Genomic DNA, 27,960 nt, shown 5'->3' with positions numbered 1-27,960 from the left:
AGACATTGCTATGACTGTAGCCATAGAGACAGCCAATCATCAAAACTGATTTAACAGGGAATATGAATATACATATCAGTTCATTATTAATTTGATTAATAATTAAAGGCATGTCAAAGTAATAAACAATTTATTGATTGATAATCCAGTCTACATAAGTCACTGATTATCAGTATACATAAGATTATATAATGTAAACTAAGCTGTATTAATTTTAATAAAATGGTAATAAACAATTTATTGAATGATAATCAGGTCTACACACGACACTGATATATAAAGTTGAAGTATATAATGTTAAACTAAAATGTAATAAACAAACATGCCATAGATTAATATTATTAAAACAGTGATAAACAATTTATTGATTGAGAATCCGGTTGTTAAGTTCAAAAATCTCAGACATAGGTAACCAAGACTATTTCTTGATACGTATGTTCTACGTCACAGCTTTTTTGTTTAAGAAGAATTTTTTCTGTCATGCGGGTCTCTTTTAAATAGTACAAGCCGCTCTGTGGTACTCTCTGATTATAAACTTGTTTTTGAGCCTTGGTAGTAGACAACTTGGTATGTACATTATAATTGTTTTATAAGAAGATGTCATATAGTTAATGCTAAGAAATATTGTTTTGCCTGTCATTTACAAGTGATTGTGCTCGGTGCTGTTATGTCTTTAGTGCACTGATTGGGATCTTTGTATTAATTATTTCTTGCATATTTTGTATGAAAGGTTTTTGCTATTTCTATGTGCTACTATTAGGTGATAATCTAAGAATAATGTGTTGTCTTTGTTTCTTCAAATTTGAATTATTTAGTGTATATTTTAATATAAAGATTAGGTACCATTCATTTACATTGCGTCTGCAAGCTGGTAATTTGGAAGAGTCCATTTTAGTACATATATGTACTATATAGACCACCCTTACAGAATCTTACTGTCAACTTAGGTCAAAGGTGATGAAAATTAATGTAGTGTTCGCAGAACTGATAAGGATGTATAGAAAACATAAATTTAAGATAGGGTGTGTGTGTACTTATTCTGGTATTAGTTAAGTGGCCTAATAATGAACAATATATTTTGTAATATTTTATTAGCAATATATTTTATTTTATTTTCAGTTAATCGTCTCCAATATACTCCGTCTATATCTAGAATTACGTCTCCTAGATAGGTGTACCTTCCAGTATTGATGTCAATAAACTGTATTTTCCTCTAAATGTATTGTCACTGTTTTGGGGGGAAAGAAGATTATTGGTGTGTGTAGGGAAGCGTTGGGACGCATTGAGCAAACGCATACACCGGTCTACATAAGACACTGATTACAAGTATATACAGTTTTAAGTAAGCTTTATTGGATAAACATGTCATATATTAATATTATTAAAACAAACATGTCATAGATTAATATTATTAAAACAAACATGTCATATTTATATTATTAAAATAATCAGTAATATTTTTTGACATATGAATTAAATAGACAAATGAGTATAATTAAATGGAATATGAATGTATAAATAAACAAATAATAGTAAAAACCAGTATAGAACAATTTTTAATTGTAAACACGCCTATTTAAAATTTTACAAAAGGGAGGAAAATTTGTCTTATATATGGGTTGCTGAACTTCTGGTCTACCAATAAATCCTAAGGTACAGAACAAATCATATTCATGTCAGATTTGTTCTACAAACTAACCAGCAATTATTCTCAAAATAGCTGACATCGAGCTTAGTATACCTACATGACTTATCCTTTGATTTCAACCCAGTTTTCATTTTGGGTAACCTACACTGTGATCTAACAAGTCCAATTATAGCCACACTAATAATATAAACACATATTAGACTGAATACTACAGATTGTAAACAACGTATAATAATCAAAACAATGAACAATGCAGCAATGATGTAGACATGTCTAGTAATACTATTTTTTCCTCTGACTGATGCAGCAATGATATAGACATGTCTAGTTATATTATTTTTTCTCTCCCTAAGTCCCTAAAGGTTGTGATTTAAATGGGACAAAATGTCTAACTAAATATTCATAAGGACAACCCACAAAGTTATGAATAAAATGTGGTGAAAGTTCATAATCAAGGTGTTGCCCTGGTTTTTCTTACCTGTCTTGATCATGAGTCTGGTTTTGAAGCAGAGAGTGTGGTCTACAAGTGATACAAGTAAACCCATTTGCACAGATTCATTTAAAATTTTAAAATGCAATTCATCAACAAGTAAAACATAAGTGTAACAACAAGTTTCACCAAGTTTCACCAAATTTCAGGTTATAGACTTCAAAACACTGGCCCTATCAATTTTTATACCCCTACATTATCGTCAGCCTATTTTGTCCAGCATCAACAATTGCTTGTTGACACCTTAGACTCATTAATTTGGAATTGGCAAATATATCATTTTCATGTTCAAGCATCAATATTAAACTTGGCCAATTCCATGATAAAACAAGTGAGGTCATTTTGATATATTTCCGGTGTTATTATTTTTTTTTATTACAAATATTTGCTATAGCCCCCCTTTCACATATACATGTAATCGGGGTGCTTTACAATGGTACAAATATAAAATTTATAAAATCATAAAATTAAGCAAGAATCAATATAATTTGCAATATATATATACATGTTCATCTAACCAGCAGTTGCCAGGCAAGATACGCCCACATTTTGCAAGAGATGGATAGAGAAGAAGCTAAAAACCCAAAGTGATTTTTCGTATAATCAGGGATCATAATCCAGAAAGTTAGTGAAATGTGCAAATATCAAAAGGGACTGAAATCTTTGGGATATAAAGATATAATGTAGGTTTTTTCAAAATCTGTTAAAAATGGGACCTCTAGAGGGACCACAACCTTCGTATTACATACTTTTACACAACAACAATATATAATAAAATAACAACATTATATTATAGTGAAGCGCTTTGTGTAGTTCTAATTTCTACAAGTGTTAAAAGTTTTATCACAAAATGTGGTTCAAATCAGAACTAAGATCCTGAAGCAGTAGGACAAACACTTAAGAGCATGGCATGGCTACAAACTCCAAAAAGTGGGGAGATTGATGTCCATGTTACAAGAATCGTGGAGTACACATCTGCACATCAGTTGGGACTGCAAGAGATTAAACATAATAGATTGTTCGGGATAGTGCCCAATTTCCTCATCTTGCCCTATTGATACATTTATAGTTGATTGCTATGCTAATAAATACAATATTATTTTTGTGCGATTCTTTTACTATTTTCACTTATTTCATAAGATCATCACGACTCATATGTTTCATATTGTACATATCATTAGCCATGTCATCCGGATATTCTTCTGTTCTCTTCCTTGCCTGTAAATAGATAATTATCAAACTACAGAATTCATATTCTATATTAAAGGAGCCAAATCGCTAATATTTTGGACCTACAAATTGACACAAATCGGTCGCAACGTATATAATGGAATATGAATGTAAATAAACTGATTGACATTCAATCGTTTCCGTTTTTACTCTAATTTGAAAGCAGTTATGTTCGGCGAAATACACCAGAAGTCTCAATCGAATGGTAATCTCTAGCGACTGGTTATTCCAGTCTATACCGATAGTATTTATTGCGCATGCTCTCCAGATAAGAATATGGGGTCACCGTTTGACATGACTTGTGCAATATGTCTAACCTTGTTCTTCGGTTCGCTTGTTTCAAATTGCGCTGAAACGCATTATGCTACACGATTCGTGTACCAATCGTAAAATGTTTATTTTGTCTTAAATATTGGATATCAGAATCCCATCTTTTCCCTGTAATATCACAACACCTATGTTGATTAAAATTGACAAATAATTCGTGTTTTCAATGTCGAAGGTTTTGGAGGATACTGAGTTAGAGACTTAGCTACTTTAATTTATAACTTTTTCTAATTTTTTATATAGATAATAGTCATGTGTACACATTGGCGTGTATGTAAAAGAACCCTTTTTGAACTTTGAAATACAATTAGGCTGTCTTCATTAGCCCAGTCGGTGCATAAAAATAGGATGTTAAAACCCCATTTCATTTCATTTTTTTAAATAATATTTGTATTCAGATGCTGTAAGACAAGATTATAATGGATCATAAGAAATGTCCCATTTCAATTCAAAATAATTTGGGGGTGCTAAATATGACCCTATTAACCTTGTGGGAATATATCTTTAAAGGTCAATAAATTATGACACCACATATCTAAATTTGGTTTTACAATATTTTTTTTAACTCTTTTCAGGGAATATCGAAATATTTGTTGGCCACAAATTTGTGATATAAATCTAAATTTAAAAAGATTTCGGTTCAAAAAAAAATTATTGATTTCCACAGACTTTTTATGTTGAATTGTTTTGTAGGATGACAATGTCTTCTTTGAAAATTGGGGATCACGTGGCTAAGTGGGTAAGACTCTGGTCCGCTAGCCTGGAGTTTGGGTGTTCGATCCCTGCATTTGCCAAGAAAGTTCACCCAGACTTTCCGGCGTGATTCCCCCTTGTCAGTGGTGCAGGGCGCAGGGCCTGATAAGGATAGTTGTCTAATCATTCGGATGAGACGAAAAACCGAGGTACCGTGTACACATTGGCGTGCACGTAAAAGATCCCTTGGCAGTTGGAATTTGATATAAGAGTAGGCCGTAGCGCTGCTGCCCGGGCAAAATTTCCTTCATAGCACACTGTATGGCGTATGCCCGTCTTCATTAGCCCTGTTTAAGAGCAGAACAGTAGGACGTTAAACTCCATTTCATTTCATTTCATTTCTTTGAAAATTAAAGCCTGTGTTGAGGAGATATATCAGATTGTGTGTTCTTCTGTCAACCCAGTGATAATTGGGGAGAGAGCATACACAATAAGTTTTAAAAATTATTTAATTTTGGCCGATGATGCCCTAATGTGGACAGTGTCTTCACAGAAGTTACTCAGGTAGCTTTTACAATGACTATATACTTTATAAACGAAATGAAAGGAAACGGTGTTTAACATCCTACTTTTCTGTTCCATGTGGGCTAATGAAGATGGGCAGACATACACCATGCAGAATGCCATGAGGAACTTAAAACAAGTACTTCCCAAATTAATTTCTGCCAAAAGGAGCGTGATCTCTGACCAGATCTCATATTCTTCAAAAGTCGTAAATAATCCAAATATGAGTAGGGTAAAACTCAAATTGTTTCTAAAGCATCTATGATGTTAAAAATTTATAACATACCTTTGCCATTCCCTTAACAGGAACTAGACAACTTTCCTTCTTCATCATGGAAGGGGCTGGACAACTTTCTTTTTTACTTGCTTTAAGTGACCTGTCTTCATCTTCTTCCTCATCATCGCTATATGAACGACCAAATCTTGACCGCTCCGCCTGTAAAACAGAGTAAAATTATATATATACTGTATTTTTCAGGATATACGTTAACGTGGAGGGTGGGTGAATACCGTATGGGAATTAAACATGAAAAATAACGAGGTTCACCTTTTTTTTATTATGTATGAATTTGAATATTTTGTTGATATATGATTCTTAATTGTGGTTTGAAAACGCCTGCTTAAATAACGATAAGAGTTATGCCCCTTTATTTTCGGTAAAAATATGTCTGACAAGAAAAAATTTGAAATCTCATCACTGGAGGGGATTATACTCTTCAAAAAAAGTAGGGGATATTGAAATGCAAATACCGATGCAGGTTGTGATATGATAAAAAGTCATGGACACTTGACATGCTTTTAGAGTATGTCACAGATGAAGAACTTATCGCCCCAATAGAACCACTGAGCTGCACATGTGACACGCAATAGCGCCATACACGTGGGAGGGGTTCAGCGTCAAATTTGACACTTCAAGGAAGGGTTGATAAAAACTGCCGCGAGCTGGTTTATCTATCCATGTTTGCTTTCCTATCGGTTCTTGCATAAGATTTACTGTTTAGCGTATCTTTGCTTTAGTGTGTTACGTTTAATTTGATCAGGAGACATGATCGTCAACGTCAACCGACAACACTGCAAGAATTGGCCGTGGCACTGAAAGAGGAGAGGGTCAGATTGACCCAAATCGTAATTGGACGGTTGATTAGGAGCATATATGCCACAAATGTCTGAGGATTGGTGGAGCAATTACTCATTATTAAGACAAAAATCAAAAACATCCATTTTCACTTTTGACAGTGTATCTCATTGCGAGTGAAATGGGGCCTCAGATAAGCCGCCCATATGAACTGTTTATGTTCATGTGTAGGCAATTAGCCTGTTATTAACATACACTGGTTACCTCTAATAAAAACAGCAGTGCATTTCCACAGTTTTGTATTGTTTCTGAATATCCCCTAATTTTTTTTGAAGAGTACATACATAGAGTGTTAGTAGGCCTATAGTATCTATAACAATATGGGAATATTACCTATACTTTATTATTTTTTCTTTTTATCCCTAACTGTTTTTCTGAGATATGATCTTGCCTACTTACACTGCAAAGGGATTCTTCCATACAATGGAGTAATGAGTTTATTTGTCATAGTCTTGGATTTTATATAACAAATTAACAATCGTCAAAGTTACATAAATTTAGTGATCATATCCGAATGGCTCTATATTTTAATTTGAAACCTTCACACACAGAAAATATTTTGCCATCTGATGTTCATACTTTAACAGGTCTCCAGAGAAATCAATAAAACAAAGTGTCTGAGAACCTATATGATGGGAAGGGTGGGAATTTGTCCAGTAAGCAGTCTGGCCATTCCCACATGCCTTCTGGGATAAAAAAGAAAATCTACTCTTTTTTGAAGACCAACTGCCAATGTTCAGACAGGACCTCTGTCTTGCACAAATGACGAGAGAAAAATCACACTGAAAAATCCTGAGGAACTTTCTCGGCCAATACTGGGATCAAAGTGTTCATAACACCACCCTACATTGTTTTCAAAAGCTTTAAAAGTTTGATGAAGAAGGAAACATATATTTACTGTACAGCGCAGTGGACACTTACGGCTGGCCCCCAGATCCATTCACTTGATTTGATATTTGTTTATTTTTTGCAATGTCCATATTCTGTCTTGTCCGCAGGTTTATCTTGTAGTTTTTTTGTTTTGTGTGTAGTGTGGTCCTCATGCACTTACTATATGATTTGCAATCTAAAAGTGCTTATTTTTGCCCTTTAAACAATCACAATAAGTTTTCAAGATAGGTTACCAGGCAACAATACATACGCTGTAAGCAGCTAAGTCGCTCGGGCAGTCAACAAGGGTTATCACATATTTTTTTCTTTTGTCTCATGACCGTAAACACTGTGTATAAATATAAAGTCAATTGGATGATAATTTTGGTCTCTAGAGCGTACACAAGGTTTTTCAAAGAGGTCAAGGGCCAAAACACTGGCAGCAATTATTGGAAATCATTGAAAATCAATAGGCTTCTTCGTTTAATGACCTAACCAATGTGTATAAATTTGAAGTTCATAACTTCAGCCTTTAGAGCATCCACAAGATTTTTCAAAGTGATCAAGGGCCATAACTCAGTAATTATAGAAAATCAATAGACTTCTTCGTCTCATGACAATAGACACTGTGTATAAATTTAAAGTCAATCGTATCATTACTTTAGCCTCTACAGCGTCCACAAGCAATTGTGGACGCCAGACAGACGGACAGTTGGGGTGATGACAATATACAACCACATTTCAATGTGAACGTATAAAAACCCTCTGATATGTTGATGGGTTTCCAAGATGTGAAAGAATGCTTTTCTGAACTAAACCAGGCTAATGAAAAGAGGAACATGCATGCATCAGGCTCCTAGGATATTTTGCCCTGACAGTGGAGCTCCAAAAATATTTTGCCCTGATAGTGGGGCTATGGTCTACGATTTTTCCAATTGTTTGGGGATCTTTAACGTGCTGCCAGTGGTATATATATGGGTTCTAGGTTTTCTGGCTGGTACCACTGACAAGGGGAAACCAGGCTGGAAAATCATGAGGAACTTCCTCTGCCAACAATGGAGCGAACTCGGGACCCCCTGGTCAGTGACCCAGCTCTTTACTGACTATCTACTCTGCCTCCCATGCAATGATGAATATAATACACGTACGTACCTGTTGTCTATGATTAACATGATGATCTACGGATCTGATCTTACCAAACATTTTATTATATATCTTTCTTTCGCCACTTTTCTCATTGTCTCTTCTGAAAAGGTAAGAAAAAGATCATAACAGATATTCACTACATTTCAACCTAACAGAACAATTAGGCTATACTTTGCCCTCTCGGATACAATTTGGGTATTACCCTTTGAAAGGCTATTTTGTATCTATATATATACCTAAAACAATAAAAAATACCTCCAACGCCCAACTTACGCAAGACAACAGGTCATGAGACTTGAAATGGGTACATGCCACATTATGTGCAATAGGACATGTTGACAACATCTCAATAACAATGCAGTGACCAAATATTATAACAAAGTGTTTGATTTTTTACTTATCAGTTACACGAATATGCAAATTGTTGAAAGATTACACAATGTATTGAACCAGTTCCTTGTTCAAAAACTGTAGTAATCATTACCCATACAATTTTTATGAAATAATTAATGCATACGTCACAATTAATCACAAGCTTTAAAAAAACAAAAGCAATATATAATTGAAATGAAATGGGGTTCTGCTTTAACTGGGCTAATGCAGATGGCCATACACTATGCAGTGTGCTATGATGGAAATTTTGCCCGGACAGCGGCGATAAGACTTAATTTTACATAGAATTCCAACTGCCAAGGGACCTTTTACGTGCACGGCAATGTGTACATTGTACCTCGTTTTTTGTTCCATTTGAATGACTAGACACCTGTCCTTGTCAGGCTCTCTGTCTCGCACCACTGACAACAAGAAACCACACTTGAAAATCATGATGAACTTTCTCGGCCAACATTGGGGGCCGGCATCTTACTCACTTAGCCACCATGGCTCCATGCAACATATCAATACAGACTACAGAATCAAGATAGAACTAAATGGTCACATTGCTTCATGAGAAAGAAGAAACTTTAAAACACTTATATTTTGACTGTATTAACATTCTAATATTATGTAGCAAATTTTTCATCTTTGAAGCTTGTACTAAATGGTATTGTTGCTTCATTTAGAAACAAATGTAAATGCCCATTTCAGGTCATGTGAAACATTAGCTGATTTTGTCTATTGATCAAGTCCTAACTTACGTATTTCTCCAAGCTAATCTCTGATTCATGAGAGCAACTCCACGTGATTGTGTATACTGTCCCTTCAAAGCTAAATTAGCACAAGTTTTAGCTGTATATGGTCCTAATACTTCCAAATTTAAATCTATAAGAGAAAACAATATCTTATACAAAATATACTTGTCTATCAGATTATATTATTTAAATGAGTGAGAGAGATAAATGGGGTTAACATCCACTCAATGTTAGATAGGTTATTTTGGGACTAACATATAGCTGGGATCTTTAGAAGGTATGTGATCCTACACATTGTCACATACAAACCAGGGATTAAACCCATGACTTGCATAGATAACCTGTGTATGTATTGGACCACACAATCCCTCAATAGATTTCAGTACTAAAACTTTACGAGTTCAACATCCTGTGTCCTTGTATACCAAAACAAAAACTTTTATACTCAAATAAAATTTGTTTCCATGGAATGTCAAAAATGATTAAATCAAATTTCAAATTATCAAAAGGCACAGAATGTGTACAGAATTTCAAAAAGATATATCTTGAACTGTATATTATGAGATTATCCTAAGGAAATAAACAGATGGAGATCTTTTAAATATTCTTCCCTATGTCGGGTGTGGGATAATAAAAAATAGATAATTACGTTGTTCAGCAAGATTTCTACTCTGTGTAACTGGTCTCTTTTGTGTAAGAACTCTCAAAGCCTTCATTCCGTCTGTATCTGTGTATTCTAGTTGAAGCTGGAATGGTAATTCAGTTGGAGCAGTGTCAGATGTTAAACAGGCAGACGGGTTTGTAAGTAATTTCTGTGAGTTTGGTTGACTGTCTTCTTGAACTCCACTTGCAGGACATGCCTCTCTTGTCATCGACGTTGATGATCCAGCTGCTTTAGAATAATAAATATTATAGGTTTGTGTAGAGTGTAGTGAGGGTATTGTCATCTCTTTATATAAAAGAATAAAATATTTCATCTATGAATGAGGAAGCATATTTTCTGACTTAGTTGTGAGGTGAGAAATAAAAGTATGGGTACAGGGGCAGGAATGTGAGGAAGAACAGAAGGATTATTGAGGAAAAAAGGTACATTGTGGAATAATTATACACCACTGCTCAGAAGGGGGCGTAGTTCTATCGAAAATAAATCTGATTTCGTTGTTAATTAAGCTTCTGCTTCTGGAAATAACAATTGGACCTGAAGTAACTGACATTTTTAATAATGTGCCAGACCAATGTTTAAAATATCAATAAAAATACCAAAAATCGACAAATGTAAGAAAGCCTGGATTTGTGCCTGACATTGTGATAAGTGGTTTATTTCATTTTCAGGCTTGTATGCAGGCCAAGGGACAATGACTGGAGTGCTTAATTGTAAGTCTCAAACATATACAGAAGTGGTTGCATTCTTGGGTAAAAGATAAGTTTGAAAAATGTTTAAAAAAGTACCTTGCTCTACATCATACTTTGAAGGAGCTGAACTCGCTGAAGTTGATGCTAGAATTTAAAAAGCTAGAGATTAGTTTCAGAAATCAAAACTATAATAAATATTTACATTGTCAATGTTGCTCGATTGGTAGATTATTTTTTTTTCAAGCCTGGGGTCCACATGAATAAATTTGGGGGGTAGATGGTCACGAAGTAGTATAATGGGTTCACCAGGGGAAAAAAGGGGGTCTGTGAAAAAAAAGTAATTTCAGTACCTGATATCAGAATCACATTAATAGGAATGGTGATCATCTTGCTATGGGTTGATGTACCACAATTCTGATCAGAATTCCATTTTAAGGTGGCCCATGTTAGGGTTTAAGGAACACTCGACACACAAACTAGGTCATTTCGGGACTAACACAAGTTTCAATTTCATTTCAATTATTCGCTTGTGCGTTGGGGTCTTTAGCATGGGAGGAAACCGGAGAACCCAGAGGAAACCCACGAGGTTGGACAGGTGACCCTACTCCTTGTCACATACAACTGGGGAATCGAAACCACACCAGTTGACTCAATGACAGACCATATGATACAGGTCTAACCATTCGGCCATCCAACCCCCCGAATGAAGAGAGAAAATGCAGAGTCCTCAGAGATCTGTTAAATATCCTCAGGGATCTAATAGTAGAAAATGATTTAGAGCCACTGGTCTAGACGGGCTATACTATATATCGAAAAACACCAGAAAACACCGAAAAACAACCGGAAAACTACCGGAAAACACCATGTTATACTGAATACCGAAAAACACCAGAAAAACACTAGAGGAACCTCAAGCTAAAAAATGTGATTTTTACGTACAATTAGGGTCCATAATCCAGGAAGTTACGTTCAGAAATGCACGATTATTTAAATAAACCAAGATCTTTGTGATATAAACATATACATGTATTTCAAGCTTGATTAAAATCAAATAAAAATTGTCACTTCTAGATGGTCCATACTTTGGTATTACATACTTTTAGACTATTTGCGTACAAGGAGCGACGATTTTGTCCGACAGTATTGGTAAGATTTTTATAAAATCTGAACTCAACAGTGGATAAAAATTGTGACCTCTAGAGTGTCCATAAGCTAAAAACATGATTTTTCGTAAAATCAGGGTCATAATCCATGAAGTTACAGTCCGATACATGCAAATTTCGAAAGGAACCAAGATCTTTGGGAGATCTTATATTTCAAGTTTCGTTGAAACTGGATAAAAATTGTGACCTGTAGAGTGTCCACAAACAAAATGTGAATGGACAGACGGGGGTGACGACAATATACGTCCACATGAAAATGTGGGCATATAAAAATGTAAAAAGTTAACCGACACAGATGTGGAACCTGATTGGCTAAAACTGATTATATATTTACCTTTTTTACCATATTTAAATGTTATTTCTGTATCCATTTTTGCATTTCCAATATTTTTAACAATTATATTTTCTTCTGTGTCCTCATCGAAAAATACTCTGCAAAATAATAAGATAAAGACTATCACTTCAATTATACTCTATGCAATTCTGGCATTCCCTAGTTTAGTAGAATACTTTATTTAAATTAACCAGAAATGACTACTTTTCATTAAAGGACAATATTGGTGTCAGTCATTATAAAATATGTGATAGAGCTCGTTAAATGCATCCCAAATATAATTTTAACGCAGAGATCATTACTACGGGAGTTGTGTAACAAGCACGTGAAGAAACGGGAAGTGACGTCAAACATGACAAACACGAGTTGTTCTTCTATATAACTGACTGAAGTAACGAGCGATAACAGACAAACGATCAAATTTCATTTCACTGATAATTCAGTTGAAGATGAAAAGTTGTTATATGAGACGAAGAGAGGATATCTGACAATTCAAAAAAGAATTGGCTGTCAGTAGATAAATGATAACGAACAAATTAGAAAAAGTCTGTGCATTACCATGTTTTTATTAAGAACAGAATGAATAAAAACGGGGGAATGCACAGGATTTTTCTATTTTTCTCGTGTCCCTTATCTATAGTGACAGCCAATTCTATTTTTGAATTGTGAGATACCCTCTCACCGTCCCATATAATAACTTTTCAACTTCAACGGAATTATCAGTGAAATGAAATTTGATCGTTTGTCTGTTACCGCTCGTTACTTCAGTCAGTTATATAGAAGAACAACTCGTGTTTGTCATGTTTGGCGTCACTTCTCGTTTATTCACGTGCTTGTTACACATCTCCCGTAGCAATGATCTCTGTGTTAAAATTATATTTGGAATGTATTTAACCAGTTCTATCACATATGTAATAATGACTGACACCAATATTGTCCTTTAAAGACATACTTTGTTCATACCCTACAAACGAAAGCAGCTTTACTTGACCAGGCTTAAAGCAGAAAAACTTACCATTTCAGATACAGAGTTCACAAATATTAGCTGTGTCCAAAACTTGTTGTTCAAATCCAAACTCAAAACTTATTGTTTATGACTTACTATCAGGATTAGCTATTACCCTCCATGCTCTTAGGGCATGCAATAGTTGGCGTTTTAAGGTATTTTAATTAGAATAATTGGATATTTTATTACTTACAAGTTTTTATGCAGAATAAATGTAGCTGTAACATTTGTAGCAATAATTCTATCAGCCAGAATATTACTGAATTCTTCAGTTAATTTTAAGGGATCAACATGGTTTACCTGAAAATATTTATTAACTATCTTAAAATACAATTATGTACAAAAGAGCATTTCATTTAGTCATGTAAGCCAGACCATGTGAGAGAGAGAGAGAGAGAGAGAGCAATGAGGTGTAACGTCCACTTCACACACACACACACTCACTCACACTAGGTCAATTTGGGACTAACATATGGTTCAATTTTATTTCAATATTTCTCTTGCACATATGGGTCTTTAGCAGTTGGAGGAAACCAGAGGATCTAGAGAAAACCCAGGAGCTTAGGCAGGCAACCCTACTCCTTGTCACATACAAGAGGAGAATAAAAAACATGTCACTTGCTCAATGACAGACCTTATTATCTAAAACACATGTGTTAAACCATTCTGCCCCCCCCCCTCACCCCACAAACCAACACCCTTCTTGCTATGTCTAATATAGTTGGTATGAAATGTAATGTAAGCTTTATTTTTCATTCCAAATTTTGGATTTTAGAATCTAGGAAATACACTATGATTTTATATTGCTTTGTTTATATTTTGATTATATATAACCTGGACACTGTAATTTGATTTTGTTTATATTTTGATTTTATTACTTGGCCACTATAATTTGATTTTGTTTATATTTTGATTATTTTACAGGTCCACTATAATTTGATTTTGTTTATATTTTGATTATATACTCTTAAAAAAAAGTAGGGGATATTCAGAAACAATACAAAACTGCGGAAATGCACTGCTGTTTTTATTAGAGGTAACCAGTGTATGTTAATAACAGGCCAATTGCCTAAACACGAACATAAACAGTTCATATGGGCGGCTTATCTGACGGCCCCATTTCACTCGCAAAGAGATACACTGTCAACAGTGAAAATGGACGTTTTTGATGAGTAATAATGAGTAATTGCTCCACCAATCCTCAGACATTCAGCAATTTGTCATGGCATGCTCCTAATCAACCGTCCAATCATGATTTGGGACAATCTGATCCACTCCTCTGGCAGTGCCATGGCCAATTCTTGCAGTGTTGTCGGTTGACGCTGACGTCGACGAACACGTCGCCCGATCAAATTAAACGTAACACACTAAAGCAAAGATACGCTAAACAGTAAATCTTATGCAAGAACCGATAGGAAAGCAAACACATGGGTATGATAAACCAGCATGCGGCAGTTTTCATCAACCCTTCCTTGAAGTGTCAAATTTGACAATGAACCCCTCCCACGTGTATGGCGCTATTGCGTGTCGCATGTGCAGCTCAGTGATTCTGTTGGGGCGATAAGTTCTTCATCTGTGAACATACTCTCAAAGCATGTCAAGTGTCCATGACTATTTATCATATCACAACCTGCATAGGTATTTGCATTTCAATATCCCCTACTTCTTTTGAAGAGTATATTACTTGGCCACTATAATTTGAATTTGTTTATATTTTGATTATATTACCTGGCCACTGTAATTTGATTTTGTTTGTATTTTGATTATATTACCTGTCCACTTGTTAAATCTGCTAATTTTCCCAGTTGTACCAATCTACTTTCTGCTCCTTTTATGGTAATCACTGATATTGATACACTGTAAATACATTTACACTTTTAATCAACAACAAAAATAAACAAAAACAACAAAATTTGTATGACTAACAAATAGTATGGTATATTCTTATTTCAATAATAGTCTTGTGAGCAGGCGACTCTAGCAATGGAGAGGGAGAGGGAGAAATGGAGTTTAACATCCACTCGACACAAACTAGGTCATTTCGGGACTAACATATGGTTTCATTTTATTTCAATAATTCGCTTGCGCATAGGGGTCTTTAGCAGTGGGAGGAAACCGGAGGACCAGGAGAAAACCCACAAGGTTGGACTGGCGACCCCTCTAGCAATGGAAAGCCACCATGAGTTAAACAATTCAGACATTTAATCCCTCTAAGAAATATGAAATCTGGTTAATTGAACATTAGCATTAGCCTACCTAGCTACTACATAGCTCCCAGCCAATGCAAAGACAGTATTCCTAAACTGGTTCATATTGAGTTTTCAACAATATGGTCTCTGAGAAATAATATTACTTTTTAAAACATTAGCAACATTTGCCTGTATGTTAGTCAAATAATCTTGATAAAATATCTTTTTAGATTTTTTGTCTGATACTGACAAATTAGTCACACTTTCCATGTCAAAAGTACAGGTATCACCATGCACCACCTAGATATGGGGGTTCTGGGACCTCAACTTTTATCACAAACCATACTTAAATACATGTACAAGAAAGTCATCTAATATTTCAGATTTCTTGTAATTAATTCAAGCTTTCGGTTGCGCAGAACATCCAGGAAATAATTCCGAGGATTACGGAATGATCATGGCCAACTAAGCTAGAATATATTTCATCCTTTCCAGAATTCTAATCTTACCCATTCTCCACAGCCTTTTCTCCCATTTGTTCATAAAACAAAACTGAATCATCTGTAGAACTCTCATCCAGTCGTCCAAGGCCAACATTAGCCAGACCATCTGTACATAGAATGATCTTAGAACCTGAATATCTTGAAGCTAAACCCAATGCAACAACTAAAGATGGTCCCAGGGCTGTTGCTCCCCCTTCTTCTAGCCTAAAAAAAAAAGAAAAGTTTATAGTACTTTGTTTACCTCATATTACCCAAAACAAAATTCTAAGTACAGTGCACTCTGTCACATCCGACCTCTGATCACTCCGGTAGTTTGTGAAATCCGACACCATTTTCGAGTCCCGATTTATTTCCTTATTACTTCAGCCATAAAATCATTGGGTAATTCGACCTCTGAATATTCCGGATTACAACATCAATCAGCCGCCCCGTCATATGATTTCCAATGAATCGACACTGTGTAATATGGCCTTCAATCGGTAGGTGTGAAGCAAACACTCACAAATCAATTATCCGTGGGATTAAAACTCGATGGGTGTGAAGCCACAAAAGATTAACAAGCAATCACCAATCAATTATCTGTGAGATTAAAACTTGTTACCATGGGTCTTTGTTGATTACTTTGATAATTTTAATCTCTTGTGCGACAGTTGTGACAAATACACAAGAATATCCACAAATTTTCACCCAAATTCACAGTCGTAAAAGTATTCCTAGCACCTGTTGGAAACATTTGTTGCGCATGCCGATTGAACCTGAATAACCTATAAGTTTGGTCACCCTATGGATCTCTTCGAACCATGTGACGATGACTTGGGGATGCTCGATTCACAGTCCGGAACGTCCCGAATTGACAGAATTGCTATCGAGTGACTCGGAATTCAGTCCTGTCACAGTTCTAGCATTATCCCAATATATATATATATATATAAACTAAAAATCTAACTGTATTAAAAAAAAAAAAATTTCAGCTAAATTCATTGAAATTCTCATTTTATGGCATGCAAATTGAAAGATGTGTGTATGTTCTCCAGATGGAAAATTTCACTGGAATTAGACTGGCAAATGTGAATGAAATAAGACCCGATGTATGATTTACTGATGGTAACATTACAAGAGATACTGGTAGGCATTTTTCTTAATCTTAGATTAAGTTCATAATCTACTGGAAACAAAGTTTACGGTCCCTCAATCAATTTCTTAATTCACCGAAAAGCAGGTTATCCAGGAATGTGACATGTGCATCATGTAACATATTTATAAAGTGTCACCTCAAGCCACTTACTTCTGCTTTCACAAGAAAAAGTCCCACCTATTTACAAATATTATGTTATACAACAGAATTGTCTAAGGCATTAATTTCTTGCTTGCATTATTTTCTTTGTTTTTCATTATTTGTTTCTTAAACCCATACTTACCCAAAGACTTTATTAGATAAAATCTGTTTGGTAGTTTTTATTGGTCTAGGTAAAGTTAGTTCCGCACCAAGTTTCTCTAATTCCTCTAATTTATCTAATTTACTACCAGCAATAGTCTGATCTGTGGTTGAACCATCACCCATCACTAACAACTGGCAAATATTAAAATATATTATATAAATCATAAGACAACAGAATGTTCAATTTTAAATAGTTGTGAAAAAACAATCTGCTGATGCTGGGTCAATATCCAGGAAGTCCGAGGTTTGATCTTGGTGTTGGTTGAGAAAGTTCCTCAGGATTCCTCACCTTGGTTTCTTTTTGTCAGGGATGCAAGATGGAAGATCTCTCAAGGTAAAGTCTATAAACCAACCCCATACTCAGTGCATGAACCAAGTAGGTGGAAACGCCTGTGTACGGGAAAATTTTCCTTCGTAGCAAACCTTATTTCATTTACAATCCGCTGCATTATGAAATTCTAGTAGAATAACATTACATTTTAACGCTTACATATACAAGAGACTGGAGCCAAATACTAGTGGTCTAGAAAAAAGGGGAAAATTTCAAAATCATTTAAATTATTTTCTGTCACATCTGTACAATTCATAGAGAGCTATTTTTTCGCATGGAGCCATTTTTAAATAAAGCTTGCCCAAAATATTACCATGTGTCCTCTATAAGAAATCTATTTCACCAAAAATTATATTATTATCCGGCCTAAATAATAATAACATACATTTGTAAAATTCTTTACCTCATTATTAAAAGCTATTATTGCAACTCGTCTGTTAGGGTGATCTTTGATTAAATCCTCTAATTGTTTATCAACAGCAGCTTGCATTGCTTGTAGTCGAGATACATTTGTAACATTACGATTTTGATGAGGTAGATATTGGTCCTCTCCGCCTCTATTAAATCTTCCCAAAGCATCCATGTTGGCAGATCTTCTAAAATTCACATGGCCAGGTACCTAAAGAAATATTATGTACGGTAATGTAAATCAATAAATCAAAGCACCTAAATTTTGAATCCTTTGTAAACATATGAATGAATGAAATGGGGTTTATCATCCTACTTTTCTGCACCCACCAGACTAATGAAGATTTTGCACAGAATAAAGTAATTTGACTGAAATTTTCATTATTCATTTCTGAGAGAGAGAGAAAGAGAAATGGGGTTTAACGTCCACTCGACACAAACTAGGTCATTTCGGGACTAACATATGGTTTAATTTAATTCAATAATTCGCTTGCGCGTAGGGGTCTTAAGCAGTGGGAGGAAACCGGAGGACCCGGAGAAAACCCACGAGGTTGGACAGGCGACCCTACTCCTTATCACGTACAACCGGGATTCGAAACCTCGCCAGTTGACTCAATGACAGACTTTATGATACAGCGCACACACGCACACCATTCAGCCATCCAACCCCCCCTATTCATTTCTGATGATCTATTTTTGAAATGTTATAGCAAGAAAGGCCATCTCTTTATCTAAATCTTACATAATGCATGTTTAATTAGGAAACCAATCTTGATATACTTGTGTTCAAAATTAGAAAAAATAGATTCCTATTCAAAGCTGGAATTAAGACACCAGTCATATAGATATTGTCAGGTACATGTACAATCACTCTGCTGTCTGTCATTTTGTTTGGCCCAGTATTTATTTTCTGTATTTTTACTGATGTTTCTAATGCTGTGTGTGTATAAAACTGTTAATCTGTAGACAGACCAGGGCCCGGATCCTAGAAAATTCTTAAAGTAAGCACAAAGTCGTGCTCACTTTTTCTTACGTAAGAAACTTATAAAAATACCGTCCCTAGAAAATTCTCAAGACCATTCTTACGTAAGCACAAGTCAAGTATAAGTCTAAGCACATTGTGACTGGTAAAGTTTACCATAAACTGAGACTACGATACTCTTTAACGTCATAAAAACAACTTTGGTATGCAAATTACTTCATAAATTTGTCGTCTGCTTCATTAAAGTCATATATATATATATGGTTGATTTAGATGCATTTGACATGTCCCCTATACACATTTAAAATGTGCCACAAGATAAAAAAACGCTGACACATACAAACTAACTGAATAATTGTGAGAGCGCCTGATCTTAAGGTAGCCTGTGTGTTTGTAGCCTATTGTTTACTAATTGGCAAATAAATAAAGTGGTTTTAGGGTAGAAGCGAAATTTTCTATAGCATTCTTAATTTCTTCTGGGGAAGGATTTTCTCTGTCTCTTTGGTATCAAAAGGTGTCGGAAAGCCGTCGAATAACTCTATGGTCAGCCATCTTTTTGAAGCAGAAACAGACTTAAGGTTGGTAAGCAAACCGTATACCTTGCTTGGGACTTTTGCTTAGATTGGCTATGTTTAAGAATGAAGTTGTGATTAAGTTTTTTCTTGGAACGCATAATAATGTTCTTGTGCTTACAATGAAGTCTACTTTAAATCTAAGCACAAGAACGTTCTTAAGAATTTTCTGGGAACACAAAATAAGGTAAGTTTACTTAAATGCAAAGTCTACTTAAAATCTAAGCACAAGAATGTGCTTAAGAATTTTCTAGGAATCGGGCCCAGAATATAGTTGAAATCTGGCCATTCTTTATCTTTCAAGATCAACTTTTATCAAAAAGAAGCCCATAATGATGTCTAAAATGTTAAGAAAATTTCTACTAACCTCAGTAGTAACACACATACTTCCAGATACATCAATACAAAATACAACAATAGATTCATCTTGACCTGATGGACCAGCAGCTTCTGTTGATAAACCAGCCTCTATTAAAAATGTCACATCTTCTACAGCCGGTATCTCACCATCTTCTACGTCAACTTCATTATTACATCCACAAAAATCACATACCCACACCTAAAATATGATAACAACATTTTTACTACAACACACTCCCACCTAAAATAAATAACATTATTACTACCACATACCCACACCTAAAATACAATAGCATTATTACTACCACATACCCACACCTAAATAGAATAACATTATTACTACCATTTAACGACTACTAAAATATAGTAATACTATTACTACCACACACTCCCACCAAAATTATAACAATATTATTACTACCATTTTACTACAACACACTCCCACCTAAAATAAATAACATTATTACTACCACATACCCACAACTAAAATATAATAACACTATTACTACCACACACTCCCACCAAAATTATAACAATATTATTACTACCATTTAACCACTACTAAAATAAAATAATATTATTACTACCACACACTCCCACCTAAATTATAACAACATTATTACTACCTTTAACCACTACTAAAATATAATAATATTATTACTACCACACACTCCCACCTAAATTATAACAATATTATTACTACCATTTAACCACTACTAAAATATAATATTATTACTACCACACACTCACACCTAAATTATAACAACATTATTACTACCACACACTCACACACATAAAATATAATAATATTATTATTTATTACAACACACACTCACACCTAAAATATAGAGAGAGAAATGAGGTTTAACATCCATTCGACACAAACTAGGTCATTTCCGGACTAAGTATCTTTCAATTTTATTTTAATAATTGACTTGCGCGCAACGGTCTTTAGCAGTGTGAGAAAACAGGAGGACCAGGAGAAAATCCACGAGGTTGGACAGGTGACCCTACTTCTTGTCATGTACAAGCGGGGAACTGAAACCATGCCACTTGACTCAATGACAGACCTTCTGATCCAATGCGCAAACCTAACACATTATACTACCACACACCCGCACCTAAAATATAATAACATTATTACTACCAGATACCCACACCTAAAATATAATTATACTAAATATAGATAGCTGAACTGTTAGTCCATTATGTAATAAGACAATCAACAATGCAGTTTGATTGATACTTGTTAGATTGCTAACTTTACCAGACATCTGAGCCCTGCCTTCTTACAGCTGTTACTTTATGTACACACAATATATTTCAAATAGATAACCTCACAAGACATCCCAGTTGTTGTTTACTGATGATATTTTATGTAGATTACTTAAAGGAGCTAAATCGCTAACATTTGGGACCTAGAAATTAACACAAGTGGGTCGCAACTCATATAATACTGTAATATGAATGTATATAAACAGATTTACATTCAATCGTTTCCGTTTTTACACTAATTTCAAATCAGTTATGTTCCGTGAAATAAGCCGGCAGTCTCAATCGAATGCAAATTCCTAGCGTCTGGTTATTCCAGTCTACATACGCCGTTTAATGGTTTGGTGCAATATGTCTAGCCTCGTTCCTCGAGTCTCTTGCTAGAACTGGGGCTAAAACGCATTATGGTACACGATTCGTGTACCAATGGTAAAATATTTATTTTGTCTTAAATATTGGATATCAGAAGCCCATCTTTTTCCGGTAAGATCACAGCATCAATGTTGTTTTAAATTGACAAATAATTTGTGTTTTCAATGTTAAAGATTTTGGATGATATTGAGTTAGTCAGTTTACTGATATAAGAAATATTTTATGTAGATTACTCACCTTACCAGACATCCCAGCAGACAGTTTACTTAAATGTGACATTATAGCTTTACATCCAGTACCTCCACATTTCACAGCATCACCAGCGTGCATATTGCTTGCATCTTTTAATGTATTTAATGTTACTGATACCACATTAGTATCAGCTTTTCTAAAACGTCTTTTTCCTTCACTTGGTTGTTTTGGTGGTTGACTCGAATCGGTTTTATTAGCAGGTAACGGAGGACAAGGTTTGGCCTCTTTTTTCATGCTTTCTGTTGGTGAAACATTAAATTATTGTGCGTATTGCATGATAATAAATGGATATTAATTAAAGGCTACAATTTCAAATGCCTTGAGGCCTCTCGTTTCCCATAAAAATATTAAGCCTTGTATTTTGGCTTTAAGTTAAACACTATTTAGTTCAGGGGTTAAGGATTCAGGTATTGAGCTATCTGTATGTGAATTCTTCTCCTCAGTATGTACATGTTCTATTTTAGGGGTTGAGGATTTAGGTATTGAGGAACAGGACTAATCTGTATGTAACATCTCCTCCTCAGTATACACATGGACTTTATAAAAGAAAAATGTTTTATAAAGTCAATAGTATGTACAATAAAAGACTTTTTTTATCCAAAATGCCAACACTAAACCATTTGGCCACCCAAGAATCCTACTGTCAATAGAACTTACACCAATGGAATATTTCTGTGATAGAACATATGACAGATTACAATATGTTGTGTAGTAAAAATAACCAAAATAAAAACAAAGGAATGTTTTAATATAATATAATCAGATTGATACTTACCTTTCTGTAACTGCCAATGATGTCTTTTCTTCTGAGGTTTTACTTAAAAATAAAAATTCACACATTGATATGAAAGGCCAAGTATAGCATACTGAAATTAGAAAAGACAATTTTAACATTGTAAACAACACAGTTCCATTGATCCAAGCGAGACACAAGACAACTTTATGAAAAGTTTACAAAAGCAAACCAACATAAAAACAAATCTATTTTAAGGACTGCAGGATTATTGCAGTCATATTTTTTATTTTAATGGAGAATCTCGAATGAAAAACTGTCTGATAATTAGTTATTTGTAGGAATTGATTTTTGGACCAGGAAATAGGCCCAAAGCACTATTCATTTTGTTGCTGTTCTTCTTCTTGGGAGCGACAGTCTTCAAAAAAAAAAAAAGCCTAAGACTCTGCCAATTCAGAGATCGACACAAAACTTAACCTGATTATTCCATGGACAATAGACAGACTTTGATTTTCAATATGGCTTTATGGCGTCAGGCTTGGTTCCTGGTACATGTAGTTCTATTGTATATATTTGTTGCTGTGATATAAGATCAATGCAAATTGTAAATTTGACATTTTCTTTGCTTATCTTACAGTTTATCATTCTGGTGGTTATTATTGTAGCACTCCCCTGGACATTAGCCTTCAGCCGTAACTGCTTTTGTTTAAAATTTCTAGACATGACATCAAGTGATCAGACCTTTTTCATTTGAAAAAAAGGACATAAAACATAAATGACGTTTAACATATTGGTCTCAAGAATTCGCCTGGGTACAAGTTTTTTTATTTAAAGAAATGACAGGAAGTCAGTGCACCTGGAGATAATCCACAGGATTAGGCAGGTAACCAAACCTCTTGTCACATATAAACCTGGGATCAAACCCATGACATCCATAGATAACTTAACAAGTCATACCAGGTGTTTGATGCTCCTTGTTACATTACACTAATGATGCATGCTCGGTAAGAAATAAATGGAGGTCAAAGGTCATGGGGGACATAAAATGGGAGTTTAATATTTTACTTTTCTACACCAACATTGCTAATGAAGGCTAGTATATGCTATGCAGTCAGCTATTGCTTTGAGAAGCAAGGACAAAACTTAAGACCACTTAACTATGTTTAGTTGGCTGGAAGCCCAATATTGCTTACCTCTTGGTCTAGGAGGGGCAGCAGGAGTGTCCCGTTCATCATCATCTGACTCATCACTGGAAACAAAAGAGGACTTGAAAAAATAATTGTATAAATTTACAAGATGGTTCAGATTTATAAATTGGTACCTTCTTTTGCAATATATGAAATAGGGATTAACGTCCTACTGTTCTGCTCCAACTGGGCTAATGAAGACAGGCATACGCCATGCAGTAGGCTATGAGAGAAATTTTGCCCAGAGCACGTTGTTAAAGAATTCCAACTATCAATTGTTCTTTTACTTGTATACAGGACCTCAGTTTTTCATCCCATCCGAATGACTATACATTGTCCCTTGCCAGGCCATCTATCCTACACCACTGACAAAGGGGAACTATAATACTATAGGGCTTATTTTACTAAGAAAGGTGTTCTGTTTAATATAGAAATTCGTCACCTACATGATGTGTGACGAAAACTAGGGTAATGAAGTAGCTTGCATTATTTTACTACTATCTTAGACTAACTCACCGACAGTTATGTCAGTATCCATTGCTGGAAGTAGGGTACTATAGTCCTGCCATCTCGTGCACGGATTAGTACAATTAACTAGAATAGTGTTGACGTAAAACAGTGCCTATACGAAACACATACCCAAAAATGGTAATTGTCCCGCCCTAATAGATGACGCATAATACGTCCTCTATAGGAGAGAGCTTGTTTGATTTACCTCAGATATCATAGAGCGGCCCGAGAGGGGAACATCGTAGCCTTCTCGACTGAGAGGCTGGGATAGATACAAAATGTAGTATTTAAGCCGTTAGGTCTGAGTTTAAAGTATGCTAAACTCAGATCATGGATATTTTAATAACTCAAAAAGTACTATCATAACTTTGTAGTTTGCTGTATTTGTTTAATTATATGAACTTAGTAACAACATAAACAGTGTTTCAGAGTCAGTTAATTGATGATTGAAATAATTAATCCTACAACCTAAAGTCGAAGAAACGCCTAGAAGAAAGTGTCACATCTGTCCCCATAGTGTCACAGAACCACCACGGAAAATTCCAATGAACTTTCTCGGGCAACGCAGGGATCGAACACAGGACTATTTTGCAATAAACCTGACATATAACTACTGTACCATTACAATTCCATCTTCATTAGTCGGGTTGGTGCAGATTCAACCCGATTTCATTTCACCAAAACCATTACAGAGATTACTCTCATCATATGTTTTATATCCTTATTTATGACAATATACATTATAAATTAGATCCACTTACTACAGTCATAGGCGTATTGGGCACAGGGTTTATGCAGGCTACAGTGTCTTAGTGAGCACAGCTTTAACTCACTAGAAAGGAGCTAAGTCCCAGGTTCGCGATCTTAGTGCTGGCTGTTAAGTACCTCAGTTTTTCTCAGTGTGGTTTCCTCTTATCTGTGGCCATGAAGCAAAAGACAGTGTCTAGTCATTTGAATGGGATAGAAAACCGAAGTTCCTTGTATAAATCTACCATTATGTCAACTAATATATCACAATATACTGCTCTTTTTATTATTATTATTATTATTACAGCTAGTGCACGGCCCTTTCATATCACATGTTCAGGGGCACTTTACTAAGTGACAATATAACCAGATTATGGACATGTTAACAGTTGTATCAGAGTCAGCTAAAAACTTGTTTAAATAAATGTGTTTTAATTTTTTTTATGTCAATTTGTAGTTTTTAATTTAAAATTGTAGCATTTTTGTATCAAAATGACCCTCAAAATGTGATTTCCATGCAAGTTTGGAAGGTGTCTAAGTTACGTCAATTGGTTATGACTTACAAACTTATGTGGAAATTACATTTGGACACAAAAACTCTACGATTTTATATTAAAAATGACAAATATGACATTGAATTCCACCTGTCAGGCCAATGTGTACAACTGACCTCATGCACATCCAAATGCCTAGACACTGTTTCTTGCTAGGCCACAGACAAGAGGGAACCACACTAAAAAAGATAGGTTGCCAGGCAATGAAACATACACTCACAGCAGCTATATCGTCCGGGCAGTCAACAAGAGTTGTCACATATTTTTACTTTTTTCGGTAATGAAACACTCTGTATCAATTTAAAGTCAATCGGATATTAACTTTAGCCTCTAGAGCGTCCACAAGATTTTCCAAAGTGATCAAGGGCTATAACTCTGGCAGTGATCATCAGAAATCGTTGAAAATCAATAGGCTTCTTCGTCTCATGACCTTAAACACTGTGTATGAATTTAAAGTCAATCAGATATTAGCTTTGACCTCCAGAGCGTCCACAAGATTTTTTGAAGTGATCAAGGGCCATAAATCCTGCAGCATAATTATCGAAAATCGCTGAAAATCAATAGGATTCTTCGTCTCATGACCTTAAAGTCAATCGGATATTAACTTTAGCCTATATAGAGCGCCCACAAGCAATTGTGGACGCAGGACCGACAGGTGGACGGATGGACGGACGGGGGCGACAACAATATACGACCACATTTCAATGTGGGCGTATAAAAACTTAGGTAGGCCTACCGTTCAATTTAAATGCTGCTGCTAATTTTATATAGTCGGCGGTAACGGGGAATCATTAAGCATTTGGTCGGCGGTAACAAGTATTTGGTCGGCGGTAATTATATTACGGTCGAAAGTCATTACAATGGGGTCGGCGGTAAAGAGTATTTGGTCGGCGGTAATTACACGACGGTCGGCGGTAAAAAGCATTTGGTCGGCGGTAGTCGGTGGTGGTCGGCGGTAAAAAGTACCACCGCCGGTTATAGTGCAGAGAAATTGTCAGTTAAACCCAATTTCCTTACCTGACATCTAAACCTTCATTATATTCATCATCTGAAACATCTTCATATTCTTCAACAGTGTTGTCATAAACATACTTTGATGCGAAATACATTTCCTATCTATTTTAGATTTCTTTAATTTCTTATATTAACTGTTTGACGATGGTCAGCAAAAAAAGAAAAACACAACATGCACCACAGATAATTGAAAATAAAGTTTTAAGGCTGTCAACAAATTGATATAATTTGGCTACTGACAGGCCTAGTACTGTAGATGCAAAATTATTTTGTTGATTTTCATGCAAATTAGACAGTAAAAAAGTGAAAGTCAATCATCCACAATTAACTGTTAGTAATTTGAACTTTTATATGCAGTAATTATTATGAAAATCTATAATTCTGAGATATTAAAGTTTTAAGATACGTTTCGGTTCAGATTTTTGCGTCTTTAGCAGGAAGTTAGTTTACTTATTTTCGCGGAACATAAACAAAGACTAACAACACACTTCTAGAAATAGCCCAGAAAATAGTACCTGTTATATCTCAATGTTAAATAACTAATTTAGGTTATTGTTTCCGAAAACCGAAACTGTGGATATTTTAATGTAAATACGCTTACATAGAAAAAAGGTTTCTTTTTAACTAAAAATTTAACAAATTTAATGAAAACAGCGTATGAATATAGAACATATATCATGACCCGATTTAGAACAGGACTCATGGGTTTTTCAGAATCTATTTTTAGCAGTCTACACGTTTTCAAGCTGGTGACGCCTGCTTTTATTTTTTGTCGAACACAGCAAGTAACTATTCTAGTAATACTTGCTAATAGTATCCGTGTTATAAATTATTGCCGACTTCTCTTTTGAAAACTATTTAACAATATTCTGTCTGTTATTTTTGATCTTTGCCTTAGGCTACGGTAGTTTTTTTTTTGGCCACCCAGCTATATCCATTCAACAGTGCACAGTGGCACCAGGATTTATGAGACGGGAGGTGGGGTGGGTGGATGGCCGAATGGTTAGCACATGCTCGCAGTATCATAAGGTCTGTCATTGAGTCAGCTGCCGTGATTTTGATTCCCCGGCTGTATGTGTAGGGTCGGCTGTCCTCATGGGTTTTCTTCGGTTTCTCCCACTGCTAAAAAACACATACGCACAAGCGAATTATTGGAATAAATTTGAACCATATGTTTGTCCCAAAATGACCTAATTTGTGTTGAGTGGACATTAAACCCCATTTCTCTCTCTCTATAATTAGACGGGAGGCCATGGTGAGAGGGGGATCCTCTCCAAGAAAACGTCCTAGTGCATATATGATTTAGAGTATGTCCTGGTATAGTTCCTTTCAGTATGGTCTAATGGAGGTTAATTGCCTCTGACCATTCCAAAAAATTGTATCTTAGCATTGATAAGAAAGGGGGGTGGAGGAAGAATGAGATCATGGAGCTTGGTTATGACCTGGA

At 35.2% G+C, this 27,960-nt stretch overlaps 1 protein-coding gene across 3 annotated transcripts; it reads right to left on the bottom strand.

Annotated features, from left to right (window-relative positions):
• Nucleotides 1-113: 113 nt before the first annotated feature.
• LOC126811500 (circularly permutated Ras protein 1) lies at nucleotides 114-26,990 on the bottom strand. Of its 3 annotated transcripts, XM_050537164.2 has the most exons (18): nucleotides 26,920-26,990; nucleotides 26,517-26,647; nucleotides 23,695-23,750; nucleotides 22,544-22,585; nucleotides 21,754-22,007; nucleotides 19,880-20,071; nucleotides 17,954-18,169; nucleotides 17,200-17,351; nucleotides 15,788-15,985; nucleotides 14,862-14,946; nucleotides 13,283-13,389; nucleotides 12,084-12,181; nucleotides 10,683-10,730; nucleotides 9,883-10,125; nucleotides 9,240-9,363; nucleotides 8,110-8,203; nucleotides 5,239-5,388; nucleotides 114-3,356 (listed from the first exon to the last, which is right to left on the bottom strand). In XM_050537164.2, the coding sequence occupies exons 2-18, from the start codon at nucleotides 26,606-26,608 to the stop codon at nucleotides 3,267-3,269; spliced, it is 2,241 nt and encodes a 746-aa protein (XP_050393121.1). In that variant the 5' UTR covers nucleotides 26,609-26,647; nucleotides 26,920-26,990; the 3' UTR covers nucleotides 114-3,266. The 3 variants fall into 3 exon arrangements, with proteins under 3 accessions (XP_050393121.1, XP_055954557.1, XP_050393122.1); XM_056098582.1 differs by having other exon boundaries at nucleotides 26,517-26,964; XM_050537165.2 differs by having other exon boundaries at nucleotides 9,883-10,122; nucleotides 26,517-26,964.
• Nucleotides 26,991-27,960: the final 970 nt, after the last annotated feature.

This window comes from Patella vulgata, chromosome 2, assembly GCF_932274485.2.
Source record: "Patella vulgata chromosome 2, xgPatVulg1.2, whole genome shotgun sequence".
Taxonomy (NCBI): Eukaryota; Metazoa; Mollusca; class Gastropoda; family Patellidae; genus Patella; species Patella vulgata.
Note: the sequence above shows the minus strand (reverse complement) of the source record. Positions and strands in the feature narration are given on the sequence as shown.

Coding starts and splice junctions, on each gene's coding strand:
- LOC126811500 (XM_050537164.2), bottom strand. CDS start 26,608: ATGTATTTCGCATCAAAGTATGTTTATGACAACACTGTTGAAGAATAT. Junction 10,731..12,083: donor ATTTAAATATGGTAAAAAAG/GTAAATATATAA, acceptor TTTAAATTCTAG/CATCAACTTCAGCGAGTTCA. Junction 10,126..10,682: donor AAAGTATGATGTAGAGCAAG/GTACTTTTTTAA, acceptor ATTATTCTAAAG/CAGCTGGATCATCAACGTCG.